We start from the raw sequence: 27,619 nt of genomic DNA on the forward strand, positions 1-27,619 counted from the left end.
AAAAATGTTAAGGAGTTTTTCCCATCATCTTACTGAAATCCTCATTATAGTTACTTGTAGGATACCATGAATCAATGATTTCTAAAAAAAAAAAAAAAAAAAAAGAGAATAAGGGTCCTTTACTCAAATTCTGTATGAGAATTTACTAATTTCTAGTATCAACTTCTTCTAAGGAGCACTAGATTTGCAACTATGATCCGTAAGATTCCTGCATCATACATTCATACATACCACACACTTGCAGAATGTTTCATTTAGTAGGAAAGACAGATTAAGCTTTTTGTTGTTTTTAACTATGTATGAACTGAAAGAGACAAATCTCAAATCCGCAAGTATTTGAAGAAACTAATTTAATTTTCCAGTTACTTATTAAAAGCAGCTCTTTAAAATAAACTTCTGAAGAAGCAGTTAAAAAAAATATTTGAATTTGGCTTTGTCTAAAAGCCTTAACTAGCTGGTGAGCACCTCAGAAAAAAAGCCCTAAGTCTTATTTATGAAAATAATGATTAGCTATTTTTGCTCAGGTAGTGCTACCTGAAAAAGAAAGAAAAAAAAAATGCAATCTCTCTCCCCAACCCCCAACTGTTAAATAGTGCTGAAAGGGAATTAATCACTGGTAATTTGCTGTTGCCATTTTTAGTAAAACTTATATAGCACAAGCTGAAGTTGAGCTTCTACCTCTCAATGGTGATTTTTAGATGCAGAGAATTATTTTTAAGTATATGGGCTGGGTCTTTTTTGTTTGGGTTTTTTTTGTTTTTTAGAAACTAGTGCTGTTTCTATCCCACTGTCTCCCTATCAGCTCTATGTTTTTATAAAAATAACCTAATGTAGATATTATGGAATTGTCTTACACCATTAACAACTGTACCCACAAAAAACTGAACTATTTTTGAGTCATATTTTCTGAAGAAACTAACACCACCTGAACACTCATTTCAATTTTTCTTTATGATGCTATCCAGTATTTGAACTTTAAATTATCAAGTGCTTTAGATAAAGTTCTAGCAAGGCAAGTGTTCAAAATACCTTTTTAAAAGGTATGTTTATATTCTAATTATTTAGCACGATATCTGTCTTTATAACAGAGAAACAATATGCCAGAGCTCATTAAATGAGTGTTATTTATCTCATCATCGTACTTCCCTCTTGATTTTAAGCTCTAGTAATTCAATTCGCAATTTAACACTTCATACTCGTGTTCTATCCATTTGAAATTATTCTTGTCATTTCCCTGTAAAACGCCATATCCAACAAGTGTATGTTCTTTGTTGTTGTTTCCCCCCCACCTGAAAAATTTAAACCTACATGAAAAGCAGATAACATACTGAAACCCCCTAACTACAAGTAATTGTTGACATTTTACAAATAAGAAAAATAAAATCAGATTTCCCTATTCTCCCAATTTCTAATCTGCTCCTGCCATGCAGGTATGCAGTAGCCTCCAGATTCCCTTAGTTACACATCACTGAAGTTAAACAGGGCTAACAAGTTAAAAGTGTTTACGATCAACATAGACATTAAGCAACTAATTGCCACTGAGTGTGATACAGATTAATAGAGCTACGATTTTAAAGAAGAAAATAAGTGTTTCTAAAAGTATGTCTCAGAGCAAGGATCAGATCTTCTCTTATCTGGCAGAGCACTATGCACTGTTTTGAATTGAGCAGTAACAAGTTAAAGCATCTACAGTTTAAACAGGAGTGTGAAGAGGGGAAAAAAATCCCCGAAACACCTAGCTTTCAGATGGAGATTTGACCAAGAGGCACATTTATTGCATACTTATGATTGCATATAATGATTTTGTAAAGATTACTAACCAAAGCTTTAAAATAACTTACTATGGTAAAACAGAGAAATTCTTGGGTAATTTAAATTAAAGTAGGCTTCATAATACCATTCCACAGTTAAAAAAAAAAATTTAAGCAAAGACATTTTGTGCAAAACCTATAAAAGCTGGATATTTAATGTTGGCAAGAGAAACTTTTCTTGCTAAAACTGATAAAATTGCTAAAGCTGGTACAAAAAAAAAAAACAACTATATTAAAGTGGAGAATATTTCAAATGACATTCAGTGTTTCCTATTTTTTCCTAGTTTTGAAAGAAACAAAGGAAATGTACTAGGGAACTTATTAGCAACCTCTTGAGAAGAAACTTTTTTCTGCAGCCCACTGAAGTTCAAAAGATAATATAACTTCACATTGCTCTTTTAAGTGCTTTCAAACTTAATCTCCAAAGTACAACATAAAAGCCATCCAAATATTTTAAAGTTTTTACCATGCAAAAGGTATAGAAACAAAACACAGACACGTTATGAAGGTCATCAGTCTCTTTTAATGGGGGAAGTGTATATTTCAATCTTTTTTAGATTAGTACATAACCAACCAACCACCCAACACAGAAACAAGTGTAAAATATATTTGATCTTGATTCAAGAAAAATGGGTCTCCAATTTCAACTGAGGGCAAAGAAGATGTAGTCCATATTTTAAAAATCCATATTTATTATAAAAATACAACTTTCAGCAAGTCCATATACATTTAACAAGCTTCTGCCCCACAAGCATATTACTAGAAACCCTAAAAATGTGAACTGTGAACTTCAGTATTTCCCTTAGACACATTACAAAATTAGAGAAGCTAGGTGTGAGAGTATTAATAAAGAGCCAAAAGCCTTAAGCTTTAATGAAAAAAATCTAGTAATAACTAGTACATCTGGCTGTTAGTCAACACAATTGCAAAAATATCTTTTATTAGAGTGAACTGTTGACTCTTGACAGAAGAAAACACAGTTTCAAGTACGTCTTCATCTTAAATATTGACCTTCAGAATTAGTTCTTTTACTATCTTGTTTCCTGGGAGGCAAGACCCATTTTTAGAGTGCTTACTGACACCACTAAAGAACATTTCTGTTAGTCAAACCAGCGGATACGTCTTCAATTTTATTGGTAGCACACCAGTTGTATAGTTAACTGGTGACATTCTAAACATCTGGTCAGGGACTAACAGGTTTCTGAAATACTTTTTTTTTTTTTGTCTTTAGCATGTCTCTGAAGAAATTATTTATTTTCTAAGAGAAAGGACAATAGTGCATTCACTTCCCCTCTGTATAGAAAAATCCTAAAACACTTTTTGCAAGTCTAATGTACGTATGTTTAAAATCCTGTGCTACAGAGCATCATTAGATAATTTAACTGATAAAACTTAAAATATTCTGCCATGCCATAAAATACATACTTGTACTTTTGAAAGAAGTTTGGAGCTTCAAAAAGTTTGGACCACTCTGCCTTACTCAGCAAAATTTCATCTGTGATAGCAAGACCTAAATTACAAAAAAACATTTAAACTTTTTTTTTTAAATACAGTTTAGTACCCAGAGTAAAAACAACTTATTAACTTAGCAAAGGTTACTACGAATTATTTCCCCCCTTCAAATTCAAAGGAATTTATGAACAAGCTTTATATTTCAGTCATACCTTAAATGGTCATTAGCTATACAAGCAATATTATTAAAAAGAACCACAATAAAATGTTCAGAAATGTATCTTAATTGATCAGACTGATGTTTTTACGTATCTTTGCTTTTCAGTGCAACACAGGTCTATTTAATCTTTTGTGTATGCCAGAGTAACTACCGAGTCCAAAGAAGATGGAGATAGGAGATCTTTTTCCTTACAGTACTTGGATCATCTCTTGAGCAAGGCATTGTACAACAAGGCAAAGAAACAGTGAGAGAATAAGCTACTGCTTGCCTGTGAGTGCTACTAGTAGTTGCTTTCTGCATCAAGTCTACTCCTTGCTTTGGTAACACCTTCTCTTATCTACTTTAATTATCCAAGTAGATTACTAGGATAAATCTAGAGGACTCATCTCTGAGCAAGTATATTGTCTTATATTAGGCCTAGAAATGGCCACCAAGGGGAATTACTACACTGATCTTCCATGTGGCATGACACAATCTAAAGCCACTAAAATAAACAAAGGAAAAAAGATATTGCACTGTTAATTCTCATTTTCAGAGCACGAGGCATTCTAATTATTTACCCTCCGTTTCTAAGAGCAAAGGACTGATCTGCAGAAGTCTCTACTGAATTTGGAACTTTAAGCCACATAAGTGTAAGAGGCCAAGTTCTACCTCCCTCAGAAGACAGTCTCGTGTCAAGAAGCTGTTTAACATCCTCCCACCTCCCCTCTCACAAAGTATACCCACCATGGAACTATTTTAAATTCGTTTGAAAACATTTATATAGAGAGCATAAGATAATACTTACCTTGTTTAAATTCCTCAACCATGACCATCCGTGTGGAAACGGACACATTGTAGGTAGAGTTCTGCTGTGGGTATGCTGGTGTAATTATAGGCATAAGATGGTACCTATCACTGGGGTTTACCTATATATAACAACAGCCAATCAGTTTTCTTCAAGCATACACATGAGTTAACAAATTTGGATTTCTCCCTTTACTACAACCGAGTCTTAAGGTTTAAGAGACCTTAGTTTGCAGACCAAGCAAATTTACCAACAATTCAGAGAAAGTTTAGAAAACAAGGATAATGCTTTCACGAAGGACATCATTCTGAACCACAGTGACGTGGGAGGGCTGTAACCTTTCAGTACACCAAGATCTAGTCGCAGGCATTTTTAAGTCCAGAAATACCAACTGAATAGAACGATTTCTCTCTTTAACAGATATTAGCCTGTGATCACACCAAAACAAGGATACCTTATCACCACACGAGCACCTTCAGAAGAATGACTGTTTTCAGACCTTGCAAAAAATATTTTATACTTTATTTCTGTACCATTACTGAAAATAAAGAGCCAACTTAAGACAAGAGGCTCTAGGCAACCTGACAGAATCATCACTTGTGTTAATGTATATTTTATTAAACGGCACACAGGGAAACAAACAAGAAGGGACAAAGCACACACACGCAAAATACATTTAAAATAGCATTAGGGTAGCAATTTTGTAGATGGTAAATTAGGTAAAACCCTGTCATTAACTTACTCCACTTTGTTTAGCTACTACAACACACACAGTTCCCATCAAACACTGACCTCAAACCCCCTATCCCAGAAATAAAAGCAAGACTCAAGAACACTTTAACTGTCTCACATTATTTAAACGTGGACTTTTGTCAATGAGAAAAATGGATCTGAAGTACAAAAGGGCATGTAACTCAACATCTGGTGCTCACATCATTCACCAAAAAAAGATTAGCTGAACACCAACTATTCTAAAATTGACAAAACAGCATTGAACACGTTCACGCTATGCCTTACTGAAACCTCAGAATGTGAGCTGTTCATCTGCTGCAAGCTGTTTTATTGACTGCCTGAAGGACATTAATGTCCAATGTCCTTAATGTAAGTGCTACAAAGATGGAGATAAAATATTATTTATAATACACAAAACAACTTGAAGACTTCAAGTTACAATCTTCTTTGGTCCAAGATGAAAAGACACATTACTACAACTATATGGAATCGAACCCATCCAGCTGTGACTCTTGCACTGAAGTGAATTCAATATATTTGCAAAAGCAACAGATTTTAAGTCAGAAGCAAAAAAAATGCATTGCTTTCAGGCATATATCTAATTACACTGAATATTTATTAAGATCACTTACTGCAGAAGTCAGGAGTAAAAAGTACATTGTTCAGCAAGTGTGCTTCAAGTGGTGAGTTTAGAAAATTAAGTTAAACTTTGTTACACACTCACAAGAACAAGAGGTTACTTATAAATACATAATATCAAAATATTAAGTTTAATAAACCCAAAATGAAGTTCACCTAGGATTCTTTAAGCAACTGAATTTATTGTACAGTGTGACTTATAGGGGAAAAAATAACACACTAACCCTTGGGTCCCATACAGGCAAATTAAGATTGCATTCTTCTGGCTGTTTCAATAGCACTGGATTTGGCCATTCCCTGTTCAAAAAGATTGTAGCACTGAATAAGACTATTGGAAACAACCACGTATGTTCAACAAACAATAATTTTGAACACGATCCTTCTTAAATCTGCTCTCACGGTAAAGCATCGTTTCTTCAAGACTAAGCTGGTCTAACTTTAAATAAGTTGTCTTGCCGAACTACACTACAGCTGTGATTAGCTGCTCCACAGCATCAGAACTATGAATTTTCTATAGTCTTGGATCTTTATAAGGACTGGTTTAGGTAACTAAAGTAAACTCCTCTAAATTCTTCTGGAAATACACCTATCAAAGAGAAAGTCATCTATGAAGATTGACATTGGGTCTATCTTCAAGCTAGCTGTTTCATGGACAAGCTACAGAAGAAGCAGCCAGCGCGATTACAGCATTACAGTATCACTACAAAGTAGGTGTATTTAAAAAGTCCAATCAAGACAAAAAGAAACTATGATGAATAAAACACTAAAAAAAACCACTTCTGTTCTTCAAGTCATCTCTACTCTATAAAAAGTAGAAGTCAGTTAATCTCTTGGTATTTGTACATTAATGCTCCTAATGCTACACACACATAAAACGGACAACCGTATAAGGAACACATTAACCAGAGCTTGCAACCAATTTTCCTCTATTAGTTTAGTGGGGCAAGATATTACTAAACACTAGGTACCTTAAAGAGGCTATAAAGCTTATGCATTCAAGACAGTGAAACTATGGAAGTTATCTTCACTTTCAGAAGGAAAGATACTATACTTGAAGTAAAGCAACAACTTGCTAAAGCGATTCTTAACATCTGTCACTGTCACATTCCCATTGTTCCCCCATCAGTTATTCATGCCATCTTTCTGAGGCAACTAGCTCCAGAGTACGAAACCACATGTAATTCCAAAACACTTCTTACTCTACACTGACACTTTGCACTGGTTCTCCTAAACTGCATTTAAGCTATGTGCCTAAACCAGATTCTGACACACCTTTTCCCATTATCCCAATATCCGAATGTTAAAAGACTTTACATTTGGGGGTGTCTGCTCTTATTTTGCACTATGTAATTATTTCAGCTGAAGAGTAATGTTGAGTTACAACAAATACTTAAGAAAATTTTAATTAAAAACTGGGTGGTTTTGTTTTGGATAGTTTAAGCACAAGACGTGTTGGATGACTTATTGAAAAACTCAATCTAACAAGTTTCTGAACAATGCTTATAACTACCATCTTAATCTGGTAACAGCTGAAAATGATACCATAAAAACAGGACTAAAATTTAGTGTCTACAAACAATTTTATTTTAGTGTAAACTAAATTAAAAAAAACATACCATTTAGAAAATACCAAGAAAAATTTATGTACAAGAGTTGATGCTATTGCATTTGGATAAAGCTGGCAAGTTCTTGCTACTAGCATAGCCCAGGAAACACCTCCAAGGAAACCTAGTATATTGGAATAGATGTTGTGGCCTGTGGGTTGAGAAGGAAAGAGACAAAAGGAGAGAGTTATCAGTAACCATAGGAGTTTATGGAAACTTCACAAATTTTGTAATAAAACTGCTTACGTTTTGCCCACAGTTTGATAGCTCTCAGTGTTAACCTGAAGTTGTCAATGTTTGGTACTAGATGCAGAATTTCATCGGTTACCCGGCAACCTGCCAAAAGAAAGCATCCATTACCATTGTTGCCCCAGTGGTTTTTGCCTGCTTACCCTCCCTCACCTCAAAGCCGTCAAACTGTTTAGATCAGCATGCTAGAAACTCATTTCGTATTTTCACTGAATTTCACTGAATTTTTTTTTAGAGTTGGAAGGGACTGTATAGATCATCTAGTCCAACTCCCCTGCTGAAGCAGGATTGCTTAGAGAAATTTTGGAAATTTTGGTCATTTTGTTTCGAATTAGAAAGCTTAACATATCTTATTAGGATTTTTTTTTTTTTTTTACTGCTTTACAGCAGCACTCAGGAGAACAATGCACACATAGTTAGTTTCGAACTGCTACTTGATTTTCTGTTAATAATGAACTGTAAAAGCTGTTTAAGAAACAAACAAGTTTTAAGTTCTGCAAACAATGGTATTATGTGCAGCATATCATAGAACATACAGACAAATTCACAAAGCATGAGTCTTCACAGACCTAGAGAAAACCTGGAACTCATAGATCAATGCTTTGTTTGAATTTATGAGAACAGGCTAAAAATAATAGTTTTTAAACATACAAGTTGTATCATTACTTTGATGGGATATTTTCAGGCTTAAGAATAACATTGCAGATGACAATATTAACTGCTTGCTTTTGTGTTTTGTTTTTCTTTTTATTTTTAACCAGTAGTTCTTCATTGTTACTGAGCAGTTGCAGAGAGCTGGTTGCAAGACAATAGTATTATCTAAGACTAGGAGTTCCTTTCAAAGCAAGTAAGAAGCAATTATGAATTCTAGAGACTGCACAAATCTGACTTTCACAAAACAGTGCAAGTTGCTGTCAGAATCTCAAATTATCAAGTTTCCAGCTCATATAAAAAATTATTGGTATCTCCCATGCTCCTCTTCCCCACCAAGTTGCATACAGGCTGAAGCCCCTATTGTCCCGTACATAAATAATACTTTTTTAAGCTGCAGTCTTACAGAAAAGTTAAGGGTTACACAAGCTGGTAAGCTACTAAAGACTGGACCTCAAACTGACAATATTTTGATGCCCCAATTTAGCACTGAAGCAATTTTGTGTATGTTTATGCATACTAAAACACAAATTAAAAAACATGCACACATCTTTATTTATAGAAATAAATAGTGCTCCACACAGAAGTCTTGCAAGTCTCATTTATTTTTAGACAGCACCACTTACTATCCAAATAAAAGAAAAGATTTTATAAAAGTCTGGCCAACAAGAAACAACCCTTCTCTCCAAAAAGTTATATAAAACTAGCTATGAGTTCATTTCCAGATATGGAGTTGCTGTATTTTCAGTCAAGTCCACAACTAAAGTGCTGTATCAAATAATCTAGGATACTTATTAAAAGAGTAGACAAGAAGTTTAACTGTACATACATACCATTAAGACTTCGTATGCATCTAATGTCTAAATTTTTAAGTAGGCTATCGTCTCGTAGGTCTAAGTCCTCAGGAATAGTTTGCAGTGCTAATCTTGCAAATAAAATATCAATCTTAAAAAAAAGAGAGATAAGACATTAGAAAACTGTTTTTTTCTTCTGTAGAATTAATTCTGCAACCTCTTTTCATCAAGTTTACTAAGAATAGCAGTCTTCCCAGTACAAAGAATCACTTTAAACAATACATACTAACACCCTTCATAGATATTAAAAGGAACACTTCCAGATGCTTCATCTGTCTTATGCCTCCTTTTCCAAGAGGGTAAAATACACATTAAGATCAATACAGAACCAGCACACACATAAAAACTATGATGACTGTCAATGCAAAAAAAAAAAAAGTCATTTGGGGACAAGCACCACTTCTAGGTCCAGAATAAAATATTCTACAATGACCTAGGTTTAACCTAAATAGTCTCAAAATTATCACTGAATTACAGAAAAAGACCTTTTCCATCTAGCACTGTAAAGCATACACTCAACTAGTTGCCTCTGTATAGTATCTATGAAAAGTCTAGATAAATGACTACAGAAAACACAAAGTTCTGAAAATCCATCAAGCTACTGAGCAAGTGTATAAATTTGTATAAATTTTGAAATTATGCCAAATTCCTTTGCTATTACTTCTGCAATAATTTGTCATCACACCTTTTCTAGGGCAAGAACATTGAAGATACTGTTCAGCACTGAACTAGAGTTTTACATTCTCCCATACACAGCAAGGACAGAGTAGAGAAGTCAGTTTGCCTTTCCAGTCTTAGATTAGGTAGCAGTCAGTCAGTATGACAAGAATATAAAGTGCATGTCAGCAGCTCATCTGCTGGACATCAAGCCCCCTTCACCAGATGAGGCTTTTAATCATTCTAACTGATACGACTTCACCTAGCGCTACTGAACCAAGAACTGTTTTAGTTAGATTAAAACTATTTTAGATAAAATGAAGCTAAAGATACCTTCAGATGAAGAACTTTCCATAGGTGCTTAAAACTTTGTATCCATCTGTTTTAAAGTATGAAGGACCTCTCCAAAGAAAAGTAATTTCTAAAGTATTCAGTGCACATTTCATTTTAAAGTCTTTAATAGCTGGTCTTAACATCATGCTGTACTATAAGCAGAAGCTTCTACGTTAAATCGGAAGTATGACTTTTCAATATAAAAGTTGTTCAAAATTAACTTCAGCTTGAAGTTTTATTCTGATCTCTAGAAGATCCTCTTTAGCACCTCTAAAGATCCAAAGTTCATTGACAATAAAAGTTTTTTTTTCAAATCAAGAAATGAATAGCTTGCCTTATGTCTTTTTTTTTTTTTTTAAAAAAAAAAAAAAAGGAGGGGGGGCAGAGAATCAATTTTCTACAAGGAAAAAAAAGAATCCAGAAGGTTCTTGTTTACTTTAAGCAAGAACATAAAATACACATGTAAAAGCTGATACTGGCAGAAACGTCTTAAGTTTAACTGATGTGATCACCACAAAACTTAAGTCCTTCTCCTCAGGTCTAAGGTTTTCTTTACAGAAAGAATAACTTTTGACATCTTTTGCCTGGATTAGGAAGAGGAAAATTAAATTAAAATCTTCTGATACTGACACACTGGGCACAAACACAACCATCACAAATTTTGGCCTAACAACACCTATATATATAAAACGAGTGCTTAGGGTAAATTAAGTGTTCAATAGAGAACTCTCATACACTGTCAGCCACATGGTTTAAGTCTCAGTCATGAACCTAAGCCATCAGAGCCCATCATAATTTACTACACTGGAGCAAGATACCGCTACTTTTATAGCGGAATATCCTGTTATTTCCCTATCTAGGATGATATTTTGAATTTCATTTTTAAAAAAAGGAGAGACAACACTGGCTTGAGCGTGACTGAAAACACACATATAACAGATTAACCACAGGATGCCTATGGCAAGTTTCAGTATTTAGAATGGATACCTAAACTATATAACCAGAAAACAGATTCTCCAGAAAAATATTTCTAATATCCAACTGTATCTGAACAGTAATGAAATGGCTGACACAGATGCAAAGTTAAAGGCTAGCTTACTGCCCGCTATTACATTTCTCTGCACATCTCTCTCATTTAGAAAAAACACATCTCTCTGCCTAAGTGTCAACTGACACAAACATCAGTGAAAATACAAGTAAAACTGGATGGAACAGGGCAAGGGGGGTATTCATCTTCTTTCTGAGACTCAAGAAATTGCCAGTACCCTAATTAATGACTATTATAATTGCAATGCAGATACCTAACTCAGACTGGGAAAGAAGGAACTGCCCAGTCTTGCACACAATAGTACAGTTCTTCAAATCATGTCATGTGTCAGAAGATCAGCCTGGGAATTCTTTCCCCACTGTGAAGTACCCTTCTTATATCTACCAGTTTCTGCGTTGACGTAATTCAGGTACAACTCTGATGAACTGTGTGTATGAACAGTTTATATGGTTTTGTCACCAAGATGACAGATTGACTTTAAAACAGTCCGAGAAAGATTAAGAAAGTATCTTTTGAAAGCTGTGTTCCTCTTTTCTCAGCAACTTTTCCCAAAATAGTAAAAATCAAGTTAAGCAAGTTCATCGCTCTGATATGAACGATCAGGCTACAGGCAAACTGAATAGAAACTGGCTGTGTGTTTAAAGATGTCCAAAGAGATCAGGACAAAAAGGATACCCAGTTTGCCTTCAACAGTACATTTCTAAGAACTGATCAAAGATCACACAACTTCCTATATTATCAGGTACTGAAGCAAATCTGAATTTAAGGTTTAGACAGTTAATCATTAGCAACTAAAAAAATTACTGAAGACACATTACTTATGAATATAATTTCTATTAAATGTTAAGTCTTAATAATGCCAATACTGGTACTCTACAGGTCAGTAAACAGATCAGTAGGAGTGGGTAGCAGTGCCTAAAAAAGAAGAGGGAGATTTTCTACACGCAGCTTTAAGTACATCAAGAAAGACTTGTTTCAGTCTTAAAGCCCTACTTTAAATTACAAAACTGAGGATTGTCAAGGACTTGGGTATGCACTTAGCAGAGTCACTCTAAGAGCATTCCTATTAATGAATACTACACCAGTTAAGGAGATCTTGAAAAACCATTTTAACCATGTTCTACCAAAGTGAAATAAAAGATCTTTACCTCTATTCCATCAAAACAAAGTTTAATAACTGGGACAAAAGCTTCTTCGACAGCCTGAGGGGAAAAAAGTTATATTTTCAGTATAAAGAAGAACATTAACAATCAATAGTTAGCAGGTCTAAACAATAATGATGAAATGCTATATATACAGATACTTCTCCGTTTTTCAGGTCGATTTTTGTCAGCAAAGTCTTTCTCTACCATTGAGCATTTATACAGCAAGCACTGACCTACGAGGTGCTACAGCTGTCAAGATGTTATGACCCACAGTCATACCAGCCAGCTCTGATGATGTTACCTCAAGGTCCAACTCTCTCACTACATGTAGGATACGATCAAACATCTTTTACTCTACACAGCATCTCTAAGTATTCTAAGGTCAACCTATGGGAATTCTTACTCTAAGAGGTCTCTAACTTCTATTGCTTCTGCAGTCAGTATAAGGAATGACAATGAGACAACTGTGTAACTATGCAGTCTGACTTCACCTAAACCAGTTCCAAGTCACCAGTCCCCAGAACTTGAGCATCTTTTCTAAATACAGTCATAAATAAGGTACTTTGACAAACAGTATCCATAATGAAACTATGGAATTTGCTGTCTACTCTGCAATCAGCTAGGAATACCATCTTCCTAAACTGAGCATCTGAACTAGACACAGAATAGTCAGATTGAGCTTATAGCAAAGTTAATCAGAAATCTGAAAATCAGAATACTCTTTAATCATAGCATGTGGATTTAGTATTACTAAAAGCGTTCAGACAATAAAGGATTCAAAACAATTGATTCAGTGCATACACTATTACCACAAGATGTTTGCACTACCCTGGCAGTTACCAACTACAGGATGCAGAGAACGAAAGAATGCTGCACAGACAGTCCCATTTATTTTATGGGAGCAGGACTAAGCCATACAAAGTTTAATTCTTGCCAGCAACTACCTTCAGCTAAAAAGAAAGAACCGCAGGAGAGAAACATATACTCTGAGCCAACACTGAGAAAGAAGATTAAAGCTCCCACCAGTTGACCCAGGGAGTCTTGTCATTTATGTACAATAGAAACAAAATATCGTGTACCAGTGTGTCTTCCATTCCTACAAGGGAAATACTCATCTTTACATGCTAAAAATCTTGTACAAGCATCTAATAATGAGACACTAAAAATGTAACCTCCATTTTCAAATGCACAGTTCACAGCCATTACAGAAGGCTTAGTTAACATCAACCACTGTAATTGTTCATAAGATTATAAAAACAGCAGTGTAACAATATACTTTAAAACCTTCACTAAAAACATGCAAGTTAGCTTGAAAAGGATCAGGACCAAACACTTATATTTGTATCTGTTGCTAGACAGCAAATAGAAATTTTGCAATACTAACATGCATGCTAAGAGATCATTCTACCATCCAGATTTTTAAATAAGTGTCTCCAGTAAGTGGGAACACAGAAGATACAGAAGAATCTCTCTTCATTTTAACTATGATGATAGGCTTTGCTGCAGGTTAACTAAAAACCTACTGAAAGAATTAACAGTAAAGTTATATTTATTTAATGCGTTATCTTTCACTACTAACTTTTCAGCATCATCGTTTCAGTTCACTGTATCAGGCAGTTCACGTACCCTCAGATCTTTTACTTCTTCTTGTTGTTTCAGTTTTTCATAAAATGATGTGAAAAAATCACTTCTTTCAACATGTCTTGGTGCAACGCACAGGGCATCAATATCAGCACCTGAAATTGTTTATTAGCACAAGTTACACACATGAAATGCCAGTAACAGACAAATCTTTTTGAAACCAAACAGGAAAATTTAGTTTCCTGTAGAATGGCTTTTCTTTGGGAATATCTAAGTCAAACCAAATGGGGAATAAAACCCACCAACAAACAAACAAACAAAAAAAACCCCAAACCACACACAACTGAAAAACATTCATGGCCATTAAACATACTAAATACATACATACATTTGTCTTTCAACTGTGGAACATTTGTAGCAAGTTTCAAAACACAAACCATGAGAAGCCAAGTATACAACTTTCTCTATTTTTAAATAATTTCCAGGTTTTTTTGTCTGTTTCCCAACCCATGACAAGAATATAATATAGGGACATATTTATTTTATTTAGAAGGAAGATTTGAGATCGCTGACACCCACACACAAAAAAAGAAAACCACAAAGGAGAAAATAAAATGTAACACTACTGAAAAGACAGCAAGTTTTTGTTACTTATGTGTGACATTTACAGATACATCATTAACTCAAACATACAAGCTTTTATTATAAAAGTAAATGTTACCTTTTGTATGAACCCCTAATCTATAGGATCCAAATGTAAAAATTTTTCCTCCAACATTTTCTATTACAGATTGTGGAAGATTCTAAATGAAGCAAATAAAATTGGTTATTTTACCTTAACAAGTTTTAACAAACGCACACAATCTATTTTAAAACAAAAGGAAAAACATTCCACCACATTTGTATTGTTTAAGGTGTAGTTACTACTGAAATAATAATCTTAGTATTAACAAAAAAGTCAGGGGTATGTTTGCCACTTGGGAACTATTTGTAACATTTCCACTACAGCTTCAAACTTGGCAACTGTTGCAGCAGTTACTACATTTGAGGTGCGACATCTTTAAAATATTATAGACATTAACACATTTTGCTTAATACTCAGACATTTCAGACTGACTTAGTCCAACTTAATCCAACTGATGATGGATTCCAATTTAGAGCAACAGAATACTATTTACAGTATCAGTGTTTATTAAATTACTTTCAGAGACACCCATACCACATTCTTTTAAATAAAAGTTTGGTTTTGGGAGAGATATTTATTTTATATTAACATTGATCAGGTACATATACTAAAGTTCCTAGATTTGCATCTTCAAAAAAACCTCTTGAATCCACAATACTGTGGGCAAAGACAGTTACCATTTCGTAACAGAATACTATGTTACAATCTGAAGCCCTATGTTAATAGTCTTGCAGCAAAAGATACAAACAAATTGAAAATTAATTATTTTGCAACATATACTGGATTAACTTCAGTAGTTTCCAATCTTACACCAGTCAAGACACCCTCATTATTTTATGCATATATATATATTTGAGGATCATCCACCCCTCCTCCCAGTAATCTCATTCATGTAAAAATTCCCATTTCGTAAGAGAAGCATACAGAAGAAATACAATCCGAAATATACTCAAAGCAAAATAGCTTACATTACGTTTTTACCCCTAAAAAAGCCACTTCCATCTTTACATTTTTGCAAGTCCGTGATCATTCCAAAAAAAAAAAAAAAAAAGTATGTGTGGGAAGGAGGGGGGCTCTAACCTGGCAAAACCACCACTGTCATTATTAGTCTACAAAAGTAACATTCCAGGACTGACATTAAAGAAAAAGACCACAGATCATAAAGCTGCACAAAGTCCATTTTAAGATTTAGCACTGGTTCACAAAGCCAAACAATCTAAGCATATAATTAACGTAGTACTATACATGTGTATTTTGAGAAAAAAAAAACCCTCAACCTGTATTTCTACCTAGGGAGAAGAGGAAGAGAATAATTGAAAAAAAAAAAATCTCTATTACAACTACCATGACTTTTTTCAATATTTATCAGTTTCTTTCTTTGACAAAGTCCTACTTTGAAGGGGTGATGCTACCTGGAAACAAAAGCAGCTTTTGGTATTTGCTTTCCAATTTGATCCCCAAATCTAAGATTCATTGTTTAGACTGGAAACAAATTGATTTTGGAATTAACTTCCTACAGCAGTTTTAGTATGAGCAGTTCCATGTAAAAATATATCCATACCTTGCTTTCACTGATTTCCCGTATCCATTCCTTTACCAGGTTATTTAATTTTCCCAAAATTAGAATCCTATTGATAAAACGGCAGAATCACAGGTCATGAACTTCAACCAAATAGTAGTATTTTTTAAGACCCTGATCATCATTACACAGTAAGTCAATTACAGTAACATTGCAGATCTAATTACAGATCTGGTTATATATATGCTGAAACAGTCACTCTTGAAACATTCCCACTATTTTTTCCCCTCTAAAGATGTTCAAGTGATTTAAGCTCAGAAAAAATGCAAGCATGCAAGGCCTACACACATTTCAGGTATATGAATTCTACTCACTTTCAAAATAAAACCTTAATTCATAACACATATGCACCTAAAAGAACAATGAGAAGCACTACTGAGAGCAAAACACTCTATAAAGCTTAGTAAGGGGGGGAAAAAGCATCGAGGCCACTACTAAAAAGTTATGAAGGGGAAAAAAAATACAAGCCAGCCTTCAAAATTTAAAGGTCATTTTAATTCCTTTCTGTGTTCTGAGGTATACCTCTTATGGCAAGAGAAAAAAAAAAATAAAGCTTAATATTCCAGTAGGCTTTTAAAAAAGCATTTGAACGAACAGAAACATGCTTGGGGTTCAGTAATCAACTACATGAACCTCAAGATAGGAGAAAAACACTGCTAGAATGAGTGTTTACTCACCTGCGTTGCAGTTCTTCTTCCTCTTCAAATACACCATAAGGTTTTAGGGTTTCAATTAATTTCTGGGTAAGCATGCAGTCAAACTCCTTGGGGGCAGCTAAACTGATAGGTGAGGTAATGCCATAATGCTTCTGCAGTTGCTGTGTTTGTGATCCCTGGGTTGTAACAGGACTAATAAAGGCAATTAGATAAAGTTACTGACAGAAACAAAACAAAAAAAATATTATTTTTTCTTATCAGAATAGCAGACAAGAGACACATATTAAGGAAATGGTAAGTCAAGCCTACTGTTAGGATTTACATCCCAGACCAATCTCTGTGAAATCTGTATTATTAAGGACAACAGTAGAATTGCCTTTCTCCAACTCTAAATATTGATTGCAGGGTTACAAGTTGCTATGAGGCATGATCATTTACATTATGGAATCATAGAATTGTCCAGGTTGGAATGGACCTTGCAGATCATTAAGTCCAACCATCAACTTAACACTGATGAAAACCTTCACTAAACCTCTCTCTAAGCACTACATCTGTCGTGTTTTAAATACCTCCAGGGGTGACGATTCCACCACTTCCCTGGGCAGTCTGTTCTAATGCCTGATAACCCTTTCACTGTAAAAATCTTTCCTAATATCTAATCTAAACTTCCTCTGGAGCAACTTGAGGTCATTTTCTCTTGTCCAAGATCTACCCCCACTTCTCTATAACCTCCTTTCAGGTAGAAAGCAATAAGGTCTCCCCTCAGCCCCCTTTTCTCCAGGCTAAACATCAGCTGACTTCACACACTCAAAACATTCACCTAAGTAAGGAGGTATTAATACATTTTAAGCTCAACAGCATCATACAGTTAGCTTTAAACTGACTTCTGACTAGCATAAGACGATGGTTAGATGAACAATGTCAGCTCAATCCATGATGGCAATATTACATATAGTCTTGCAGTATGTAATATCAGAGTTTTGAGCTAGACTTTGCCTAGCACAAGTATCAAGGATGCAAGCAGTACTCTCTCCACATCCCTCATGTTACCTTAGCATGACATTTTACTTTATGTAAGTGTTTCTTTAAATAGGAAAGTAAGCCTAAAATAAACTTAACCCACCGCAACAGGTTAAATCTACAAGGACCTAGATCACCAGTAACCAGTCCCAAGTACAAGCCCTCATAGCACCCTTGCATTGCACTTTTCAAGCTACAGATATGGAGCCAAACCTCAAGCACAAGCATGATACTCTCAAGTCAACCCCGCATATTTCAACGCTGCAAGAAAGGAGAGAATGCAAAAGAACTTCAGCAGAAATACAAAGTAAAAGTTATCATCATACTGTGAAAACTACTAACAGCTTTCTTAGGTCATCGTACCATGGAAACTATTAACAGGTGTCCTAGATAAGCATCCCAGATGAGAACAGCCACGCATTTTTTCACAATGAGTATGTATTGTTTAATGACATTCACATTTAAACACAGCTTTTTTTTCAGAACACTTTGAGCTTTAAGGCTAGTAATTCTAAGTGTGTTAGAACCGAACTGTATAACACACAAGCGTTAGGATTTGGTGATTACTACATGCTACACCCACATAGTTAAAACTTTTTTGAACTGATACTAGCAACAACAGGTAGACATTAAAAAAAAAAAATCTTAAATCTATTCAGTATTGTAGACCATTTAATGATGTTCTTTAACATTTAAGATAGCTAAATTTTTAAGTTTAAGAACACTTAGACTTGCTCATTACATACTTCACAGGTGTAAAAAAATACACTACTTAAGTCTGTATTAAAAAAGCTATAAATGTTACTTGCGGCATTAAATACTAGTTTTATATTGATATATAGACAACTTTCCACTAAGTTATGAATATTATTCCCCCATCTTTGATTTTTGAAAGTGACAAATCTTTCATTTTAAGCGTACTGAAAAGCTTCTTTTCCAAAACCGACTTGTTACTTAATCAGCCTTCCAGACACCAACAAAACCATTATTTCTCCTTATCAAAATACACATTTTGGAAAATGTGGCTATTAGATCAACAGCTATTCAAAAAGCTTTACCACCAATTAAAGCAAGTATTACCTGAAAGTTAAGGCAATGCTTGTGTTACATCTTCATTAAGTTATATTCTTACAACATAAGATTACTGTCTTTTGAAGGTATAAAGTAACATTTTGCTTAATAACAAATCTATAATTAATATTTTAATTCAGATTATACATTTTTTTCCCCTGAATTCAATTTTTCATTCTACAAGGGCAAAAGCTTTATCATCAGTCTGGTTTCCTTCAACTTTCATATAATCTAAAGAAAAGAGAATCCTCCATGTCAAAAATTCAAGCTGACAGCTTATGTGAAAGTCCCATTGTTGCAAGCATAACATTTCCCTGTATGTTGCTGCATTATCAGACCTTCATATTTATACACATTATATACTATTTCTATCATAAAAATGAGAAACAGTTTTTCAGGCTAACTACATATTATGTGTGGAAGAACTACAGTACAACTTCACTTTTACTTCCATAATTTGTTGTCATCATGACCTCAGGATTTCATTCCTCATTTACACGAGGGCTAAGTATTAAAAAAGGACACCTTAACTTAGATTTTATAGGAATCAACAAAACCTCCTATAATTTTCCACAGGTTAACTCAATTTTAAAACCATTTTAAGAACTATAACTTGTTTGAAATAAAAAGCTTAGTTGCAATGCAAGTTTCTCACAAAGCACGTTCTAGCACATTTGTCCCTTTGTTGTTAGCAAAAGGGAAAAAAAGCAAAGCAGGATAACACACACACTAAAAAACTGTACATTTAAAAAAAAAAAAAAAATCAACGCCCAAGTAATCATGTCTGAGAACATTATTTGACATTGCTTCCCAACTAAGGGGTTTTAAGAATTTAGTAGCAGCTGAACAGATCATATAGACCTTAGGACTTCAAGTGTGAATGTAAACATTTGAAAAAAAAGAAGCTGTCCAGATGAATCATATAAAACAGTAATTCACAATAAGGACAAAAGATGCCACTAAAGCAATTTTTCTCTTTTTCAAAAAAGAAAAATATCATTAGGGCTGCCAACACAAATAGTAACTTCAGCCACTTAGTCGCTACTAAAAAAAGCAGCCACAAAACAAAAGGTCTCAATACATAAACATTCTTTGGATATTATGAATACTTTTACTTACACCACAAAGCAGATAATTAAATTTGAACCCAATTTCTCCTCTTTTGCCAACTGTTAATTTGAAAAAATAAATTTGCTTTACAATTTAAGATTTTGCAGTTTATTTTTACATGTTTTTAAAACAGCCATTAACATCTTAGTTTTATGTAGCAATTTCATGATGATCTGTAATTTTCACCTATCCATAACTAGAAAGTGTATCCAACAGGTATTAGTTCATTGACAAAACACAGCTTAGCAGAGGCTGTTACTAGATTTTAAAAAAAAAGACTCAATGTCACTCAGACCCAAATTCAGAAAAGCACATTCCTGAAGTCAGTAATGCTGATGCTAATGATCAATACTCAGACTTATCTTTTACTTTTTCTTAAAACCATGAAGATCACACTATATTCCAGTATCTTCCCTCTTGAAAAGACACATGGACGTTCTAGTTTTTACCTGTGACATGTCATGACATAGCATTTTTGGATTCCCTTAGTTTAGACTATTAAATTTATTCAAAGACAAAGGACAGGTAAGTGTCAATGCTCAACTTCTACCTGAGAGTATCCGGGAAGTTAAGGCCTTGGGGGCTGGGGGGGGAGAGGGTGTATGTCAAATCTGCTAGTCACTGGAGTTAAGCATTAACAAAAATCAAAGCATATTAAACAGCAACAGAAAGTCCCACCCCAGCTACTCAATCTTGACAACAGCAGAAGCAGATTTGGCAGACCTTGTCAAGGTCTCAGCTCAAAGCATGTTTAGAGTTTGGTTAGTTTGGGTTTTTTTCAAATACAAAAAAAAAAAAATTGAAGTTTTTCTTTTTAATATCGTAAGGAAAATTAAGATACAGGTTGGGGCTTTTTTGTTTATTTGTTTCTAGTCAACCACATATACACATGGAGATCTTACTCTGCTATGAACATGAGCTACCTGCCAATAGCAAAAATTAAAATAAAGTTGTATAAAATGATGCAGAGTTCAGTTTAACATTCTATTGTTGTTGCTCAGGTTTGACCTGAATTTTTGAAGAGCGTATCCTGACAGTTTAAACCATCTGCAAACTGGACAACAGCTACAGTGTTTTATTTCTAAAGTGTTATGATTCAATATTTCATATTAAACTATGAATTAACCTCATCTCTCAGAAATGCACATGTACTTTTTCCCCTGATACAAAAACACCAACACGCACAAAACTCTACTCTGTTCTAAGCTGACAGCAAGTACAGTTAAACTACCCGTTCTTTAGAACCCGAAGTTTTGGTAGACAGTATCGTGTTATACTGTTACCAAAAACTACTAAATTAAGAAGAACAAAGCCTGGTAATGTGGTCATTGCTAACATCATTTTACAACAGAAGGGAAGTGCAGAAGGGAAAAAAAAAAAGGACAAATAAGGCTTGTTAAGAAGCTTTACAGTCACCAGAGCTATACACCTTTACACTCCTTCAAACAGAAGTGACTACACGTTGTTCGGGGGGGGAACAAGACTGTGAGATAAGGTAAAAAAACAAAACAAAACAAAAAACACCCACAAAACCAACTTTCCAATGCACCTTTTAAAGACTGGGTTACACCTGAACAGACATCACAAACTGAAAATAGAGCAAATACAAGTGTATCTATACAACACTGCCCCATATATAACTAAGAGTTAGATACAAATTCGAAGTACTGTACTATTGGTTTCTTTTACAGCACTGGAACCTTTCTCAATCCTCAGAAGAAACAAGAATCCTGTCACAGACTTTTTTTTTCTTTTCCCCAAGCATGCTTTGTATTTAACCCTCCTCCCAACCCCACTTGAAAACCCATGTCGTTATACACACTTTTTCCTCTTCACTCCCAGTATTCTACCCCAGTTCTACTGGTAATATTTTTATTGTGTTATTCAAATTAAGATTGTATACTCCTTATCACAGACAAAATACAGCTGCAATGAGCACCACATTATCTAAACATTGTAACTCCTGAAATTTTGGGATACTTCATAAGAATAAAAGACAACACAAACAACTGACATCTTAAAATCAGACACGATAATATTTAACAAATTGTAATAGTTTGAAACCTGCCTAAGTTTACAATTCACCTCTGATCCATCCTGAAATAGATCTTAACTACCCAAGATCTAACTCATCTAAATGTGTGCCAAGTGCACACAAAAAACCCTTCCAGCTTTTGGCCATCAAGTCTTAATTTTCCCAGAAGTCATATAACCCCTTTCATACATCACTAAACCTCAACTGAGGATTAAGTTTGTCCAGACAGACTTGCACAGCAAGGCCAGCACTGGTGAAGCAAGAGAGACCGTGGGCTGCTAAGTGTCTTAAAATAGTGCCAACAGCCTACAGAACATTAACTTTTAACTTCAGTCAGGACCTTTGGCTCATTCAGTCTTGCCTCCAGATACCAAGGCAGAATACACAACTTACAGAACTTCAATAACTATCCTCTCTTCTCTATTAGCCTCTACTGATTACCTCAGTAAAATTCAGTCTTTCTTATTTACTGATGTAAGACACCCAGGTCAGATTCCTGGTCATCACACCATCTGGTGAATCAGCTGGAGCTAAATTCACAAAGCTCAAACTCCACTGTGTCAGATTTCAGATGAAGTGTTTTGAGAGGTTTTGTTTGCTTGTTTTAAAGTCTCCTACAACACGAACCAACTTTGGCAATGTCAGATTAAAGTTTCTGGCTTAATGCTAAAACCATCACGCCATGCAAAATTTCAGAGATCTAGGCAGGAAACCTTAATGAAGCCTGTGCAAACCAGTTACTAGGGAATATATGTTTTAAATAGTTAAGATAATCCAGCTATCCCTCCTGAACAAAAGTTTTAGTATCTAGCAGAAAACTGCTGGATCATTTAGACCACAAATTAAGTTTTCAACTGTCAGTATGAGATCTTTAAGATACCCAAAACAGATAAGAACATGGGTATTGGAGCAATGACAGGCAACAGACCTATGGAAGAAGAGACTCACCACCTATGGCAAAAGAAAGAACATTCATACATAATCTGCTAACCTTTGGCTCAATCCTGAGTTCTCTCTGTCTCTTCCATTTGTACAGAATATGAATAGTGAAGGCAGCATGTCCAAACACACACCCATCCACAACATTCTTACTAACAACAGTTTCAGAAGAAGTTCCTGAAGTTTAAACAAAAGAAATTTCTACTGAACTCTGCAAAGAGCACTTGAACCAAAATTGCTATTCTGAAGACAAAAAATTCCAGAGGTATCAATTTAAGAAATTCAGTAAGGTTGAAATCAAAAGATACCAGAAAGTATCAAGCCAAGAACTAGGAATCCCATGAAGCATTTCGCTCTAAGAGATTAATTTGTCTCAGCAGTGAAATCTGCTCAGCCAAAAATAACTCGGTTTCTAAGTTCTGTGAAGTACCTCCATGTTAACAGGTATACACTCAGTCTTTTTGGAGTGACAATAGAAGACTGAAAGCTACTGAAAAACCAAGTATACTTGCCATGCAGTTCCTCTGTATTACTTCTAACAAATTAACCCTCAGTATAGATTTCTATATTAATTTCTTCTTGATAAATAAAGCTATCACTTTAAAGTCAACTGTTCTTCTAAAGTAGGTCCTGCGCTTTGCAAAGTTAAGAATAATTTATTTCCTTCCATAACAGTCTATAAAAACCTGAGCTCTCTCTGTTCAGAAGCATACTATTTATCCACTCCCAATGAGTACACAGATTTTAAATATAGTATTGTACTGCTACTGGCATACAAGTTGACAGGCATTAATTAAAAGTCAAGAAAACAATGAATTTACATGTGTCTAAAGCAAAGTTCAATGAAAGAAAACGCAAAGTCTTACATCAGAAATGAGAAAAAGCTTGACTGTCTATAATAAAGGCTGAAAACAAATTAATTAATGACATGCCAAAACTCTAATATGGAAGTTATCAATACCAACAATACTTTAAGTTTATAGCACTTATGGTACTTTTGTGTTTAGATATATGACTCCAATTTCCAGAAAAAACAAACAAACAAACAAACAATAAAACACAAAAAAAAGCCCCACAGTAACAAAAAAAATCAGTCTTTTGCAATTATTTCAGCAGATACGGAAGTTCAGCAAAGAAGCTGTAAGAGCAATAATTATCAGTAGCTTAACAAGAAACAGATTCATGGTGCTATTTCTCTATTCGGAGGGTCAGAAAGGCCCAGGTTCCATAAAAAGACTACAACATCAATTCACATAAGCGTAGCTGCCGCTTCACTGAGTCAGTAGCCTATCTGCATAAAACCTAGCCCTAACTAAAACATATGAACAGCTTAGTGAGCTTCATTTCTCCCTAGCATCTTATATTTCAGATAAGGCAAAGGAACATTCTGTACCTAATAGTTCACTAAAATGTATCTTTGTAACAGGGGAAATAGTCACCTTTGTTTCTAATTGACTTTTTTGAACAATTGGAAGTTAAAGTTTTCCCTTATGCAGCTGCTATCTCTTCACACAGGAGATTAATGAGAATCGTAACAAAAAGTCACAGAACTTCCTAGGATAAATTTAGTATTTTTTAAAAACATGAAAAGGCTTTCGCAAATGCCAGCTATCAGCATCAGTAGAACCCAAGTTTGCTCTCTTACTACTGCTGTGCATTGTACATAAATAATTTGTTTGTTTTTATAGTTTTGTACTATACTGCTAAGAGAAATATGCACACATACACACACAATGCAGTATCATCAATGCTGTACACCTCTTGAGAACTCTGAACTAATGCTTTTCAAGCAAAGAGTTATGACAATCTCTGTTTGTACAGGAGATCAGCTCTGACTAGGCCAGTCAATTGTAAACACCATACTAAAAAATGAAGTTTAAAGGATGCCTTGAAAGGTCGGGAAACAAAAAAAGAATTTTGTTTGTCATCTTGAAAGTTTGGCAGTGACACAAGCAATTATAATTAAAGAAAAGGAACTTCCTAAGCTCATCTTTCTTTTCTCCAAACTGAAGTCAGAGGTATCACTTCATAAACTTAAGAATTAACATTACTGGCGCTGCAACTTCCCAGCATTATAATGTTCACTTTGAAGTCTTGACTGAATAATACAGTCACTCCAAACATACAAATGACAGAACACATGCAGAATCTGAGAAAACTTTGCTTTTCCTAACTAAATCTCCTGTATTAGTAAAGTTGTCATATAATGTCTATACTGAAAATAGTTACACTTGCACTAACATACTGCTATGTAATGTTATTTAAGAGTTTCTAGTTAAAGTATCGTGAACACCATTAAGAAAAATGATCAAGTGATTCCAAACTCAAAGTCGAAGATCTCTATTATTACAACTCATAGAAGTAGCCCAAACTTTAACAAATGTTGTTATTAAGCATTTGGAATGTATGTAGTCACAACAAAATAAACAAAGAATGAAAGCAAGCAGAATAAACACACTCCCATTTTCCTGAGGCCAAAAAGCCTAGCCAACTTCAAAGATGGTTTCTGGTAATTTTTCATTGCCATAATGAACATGTGCAAAACTTATCTATAAAGACACTGCAGCCTCATTATACAAGCATTAGAAACTACTTGGCATAACCATTTTCCTTTCTGCATTCACCCACTGTGTTTTTCCTGTCAAAAAGTCTTTCAGTTAAGCTCATCTCATGTTATCTACCTCACGACTAACTTAGCAGTGTTTTAGGATGAATAAACAAGCACAACAGGCAAGCACGGTTATTCTTCACATGAAGTTTACACATTTAAAACAACAGCAAATAATCCCAAATAACAGTAGTAAAACAACAGTGAATAATCCCAAATTCTTTATTTTTCTCCTTCAATGGCAAAAAAAACCAACAAAAAAACCCCAACTAACCTAGCACATAAACATGCCTAGCACATAAACACACCTACCATCACCTCGACTTATATAGGAATAAAATGCTAACATTATGGACTAGGGAACTAAGGAGCAGGAAGTTCTGTCCTCTCAACCAGGAGCCGTCAAAGCGTCAGCGAGGAAAAAAAAAAAAAAAAAAAAAGGAAAAAAGGAAGCGAGGGGGAGAGGGCCACGAAGCAGGGGTGGCGGTGAAAGAAAACGGTATGAAATTATGTCTCAGTTCGTTATTCGTGACTATCAGCAGGGTGACAGCACGGCAGGCCTAAAGCACAAGACCCACTTTTCCAGCGAGAATGCCCCCCGGGCTGGGAATGGCGGGGAGGAGTAGGGTGGGTCGCCGTCCGCCGCCGGCGGCCAGGGGTCACCGCCGGGGGGCCCCCGCAGCCGCCCGGCGTTTCCCAGCCACCGGGAACTGAGGGGGTTTTGCAAGGACAGCGAGCTCTGCTCGGGTCGCCTGTTAGAACCGGCGACTGTGTCTCTCCCGCTACCGGAACGATGGAAAAAGAAACGGCCACAGGAAGAGCAGCTTTGTCGGGACTCTTGAGAGATAAAAAGAGCTTCACCTTTCGCGGCCGGGGCGAAGAGAGAATAAACATGCGGCGCTTCGCCACTTGGCCTAGCCCGACTCGACAGCGGGTCGAAGCGGGCCATGGCAGGCACCCGCCCCGCGGCCGCCCGGCCCCTCAAGCCTGCCGCTGTGATATCACGGAGAAGACGACAACATTAACAACGTAAAAACCACATGAGCACCTCCTCCGGGCCCCGCAGCGATGGGGGAGACAAGAAAACGACCCAGCCAGTCAGCGGCGGGCCGAGCGGCGGGGAACGGGCCCACGGCCCCTCACACTGCGGCACCGGAAGAGCCCAGGGCCAGAGGGGGGAAGGGCGAGAGCCGGGAGAAAGGGCCCGGGAGCTGCGAGAAGAGCGGCGAGGATGGGCCGGTAACACCACAGGCCTTCGAGACACTCCGCGAGCTTAACAACTTACAACGGCATCGTCTCTCCGGCCCCTCCTCCTCTTCCTCCGCCGCCGCCGCCACCACCACCGCGTCGTCCCCTTCTCCCTCCTCCTCTTCTTCGTCCTCCCCCACCACTGCCGCCTCCGGACCGGTCACTCGTCCCGCCAGGAAGCGGGAACCGCGACCATGGTACGGGCCGGGGTCAAGCCGCAGAGGGAGGAGAAAACCGATCGCTAGGCCCGGCCGCCGCCGCTTCACTTTCCTCTTCCCCTCCGGCCTTCTAACATGGCGCCCAAACGCTACCACAGCAACGTTCTAGCGCGGGGGGGGGCCTGACGCAGCGGCGCGGCCACCCCCGCACGCAGCGCACGCTGGCTCGCTCGCGCATGCTCAGAGGGACAGCGAGGGGCGCAAGGCATACTGGGGGCTGTAGTTCCTGGCGGGGGCAACCGGAGTTTGAAAACAAAGCGCTAACGGCTGCGGGTTGGCGCCTGCGCGCGGCTGTGGCCGGAGGGGACCGGAGCGTCGGAGCTGGGCCGGCGGGGCGCGGGGGCTCGGGGCGACGGAGGGCACCGGGGGGATTCTGAGGTTGGGAAAGCGCGGATTTTAATTGCCACGAAAACCAACGCCTGTGGGGAGCGGGGCGGGCCGCTGCCCTCCGCCCAGCGGCGGCCCCCGGGGAAGGCACGGCGGGGTCTGCGACCCCCCGTCTGCTCCTCTGGCAAAGGAAGGGTTTCAGTTCAAAGCCAGCTCTTGTGCGTGTCTTCTCTTCGTGCCTCCCTGCCTCCGGCTTATTTTGGTCTGTATGCCCCCAGCAGAGCAACGAGATCCTTTTCTAATAATTGTTTTTGACAGTTCTGGAGGGAATAAACTGCATGAATTTCAGAAAAAAAATTA

The 27,619-nt window shown here is 36.5% G+C and overlaps 1 protein-coding gene across 8 annotated transcripts in view; it reads right to left on the reverse strand.

The window, feature by feature from the left end:
- Positions 1 to 27,044, reverse strand: part of PAPOLA (poly(A) polymerase alpha) — a 47,734-nt gene extending 20,690 nt beyond the window's left edge. For all 8 annotated transcript variants that reach the window (XM_074149543.1, XM_074149541.1, XM_074149542.1 and 5 more), the window contains exons 1-12: positions 26,752 to 27,044; positions 16,705 to 16,875; positions 16,010 to 16,076; positions 14,485 to 14,566; positions 13,809 to 13,918; positions 12,186 to 12,239; positions 8,979 to 9,090; positions 7,492 to 7,581; positions 7,258 to 7,396; positions 5,866 to 5,938; positions 4,271 to 4,391; positions 3,237 to 3,321 (exon numbers count right to left, since the gene is read on the reverse strand). In XM_074149543.1, the coding sequence (XP_074005644.1) occupies positions 3,237 to 3,321; positions 4,271 to 4,391; positions 5,866 to 5,938; positions 7,258 to 7,396; positions 7,492 to 7,581; positions 8,979 to 9,090; positions 12,186 to 12,239; positions 13,809 to 13,918; positions 14,485 to 14,566; positions 16,010 to 16,076; positions 16,705 to 16,875; positions 26,752 to 26,759 (1,112 nt within the window). In that variant the 5' untranslated portion in view covers positions 26,760 to 27,044. The remainder of the gene's footprint in view (positions 1 to 3,236; positions 3,322 to 4,270; positions 4,392 to 5,865; positions 5,939 to 7,257; positions 7,397 to 7,491; positions 7,582 to 8,978; positions 9,091 to 12,185; positions 12,240 to 13,808; positions 13,919 to 14,484; positions 14,567 to 16,009; positions 16,077 to 16,704; positions 16,876 to 26,751) is intronic.
- Positions 27,045 to 27,619: the final 575 nt, after the last annotated feature.

This window comes from Numenius arquata, chromosome 6, assembly GCF_964106895.1.
Source record: "Numenius arquata chromosome 6, bNumArq3.hap1.1, whole genome shotgun sequence".
Classification (NCBI taxonomy): domain Eukaryota; kingdom Metazoa; phylum Chordata; class Aves; order Charadriiformes; family Scolopacidae; genus Numenius; species Numenius arquata.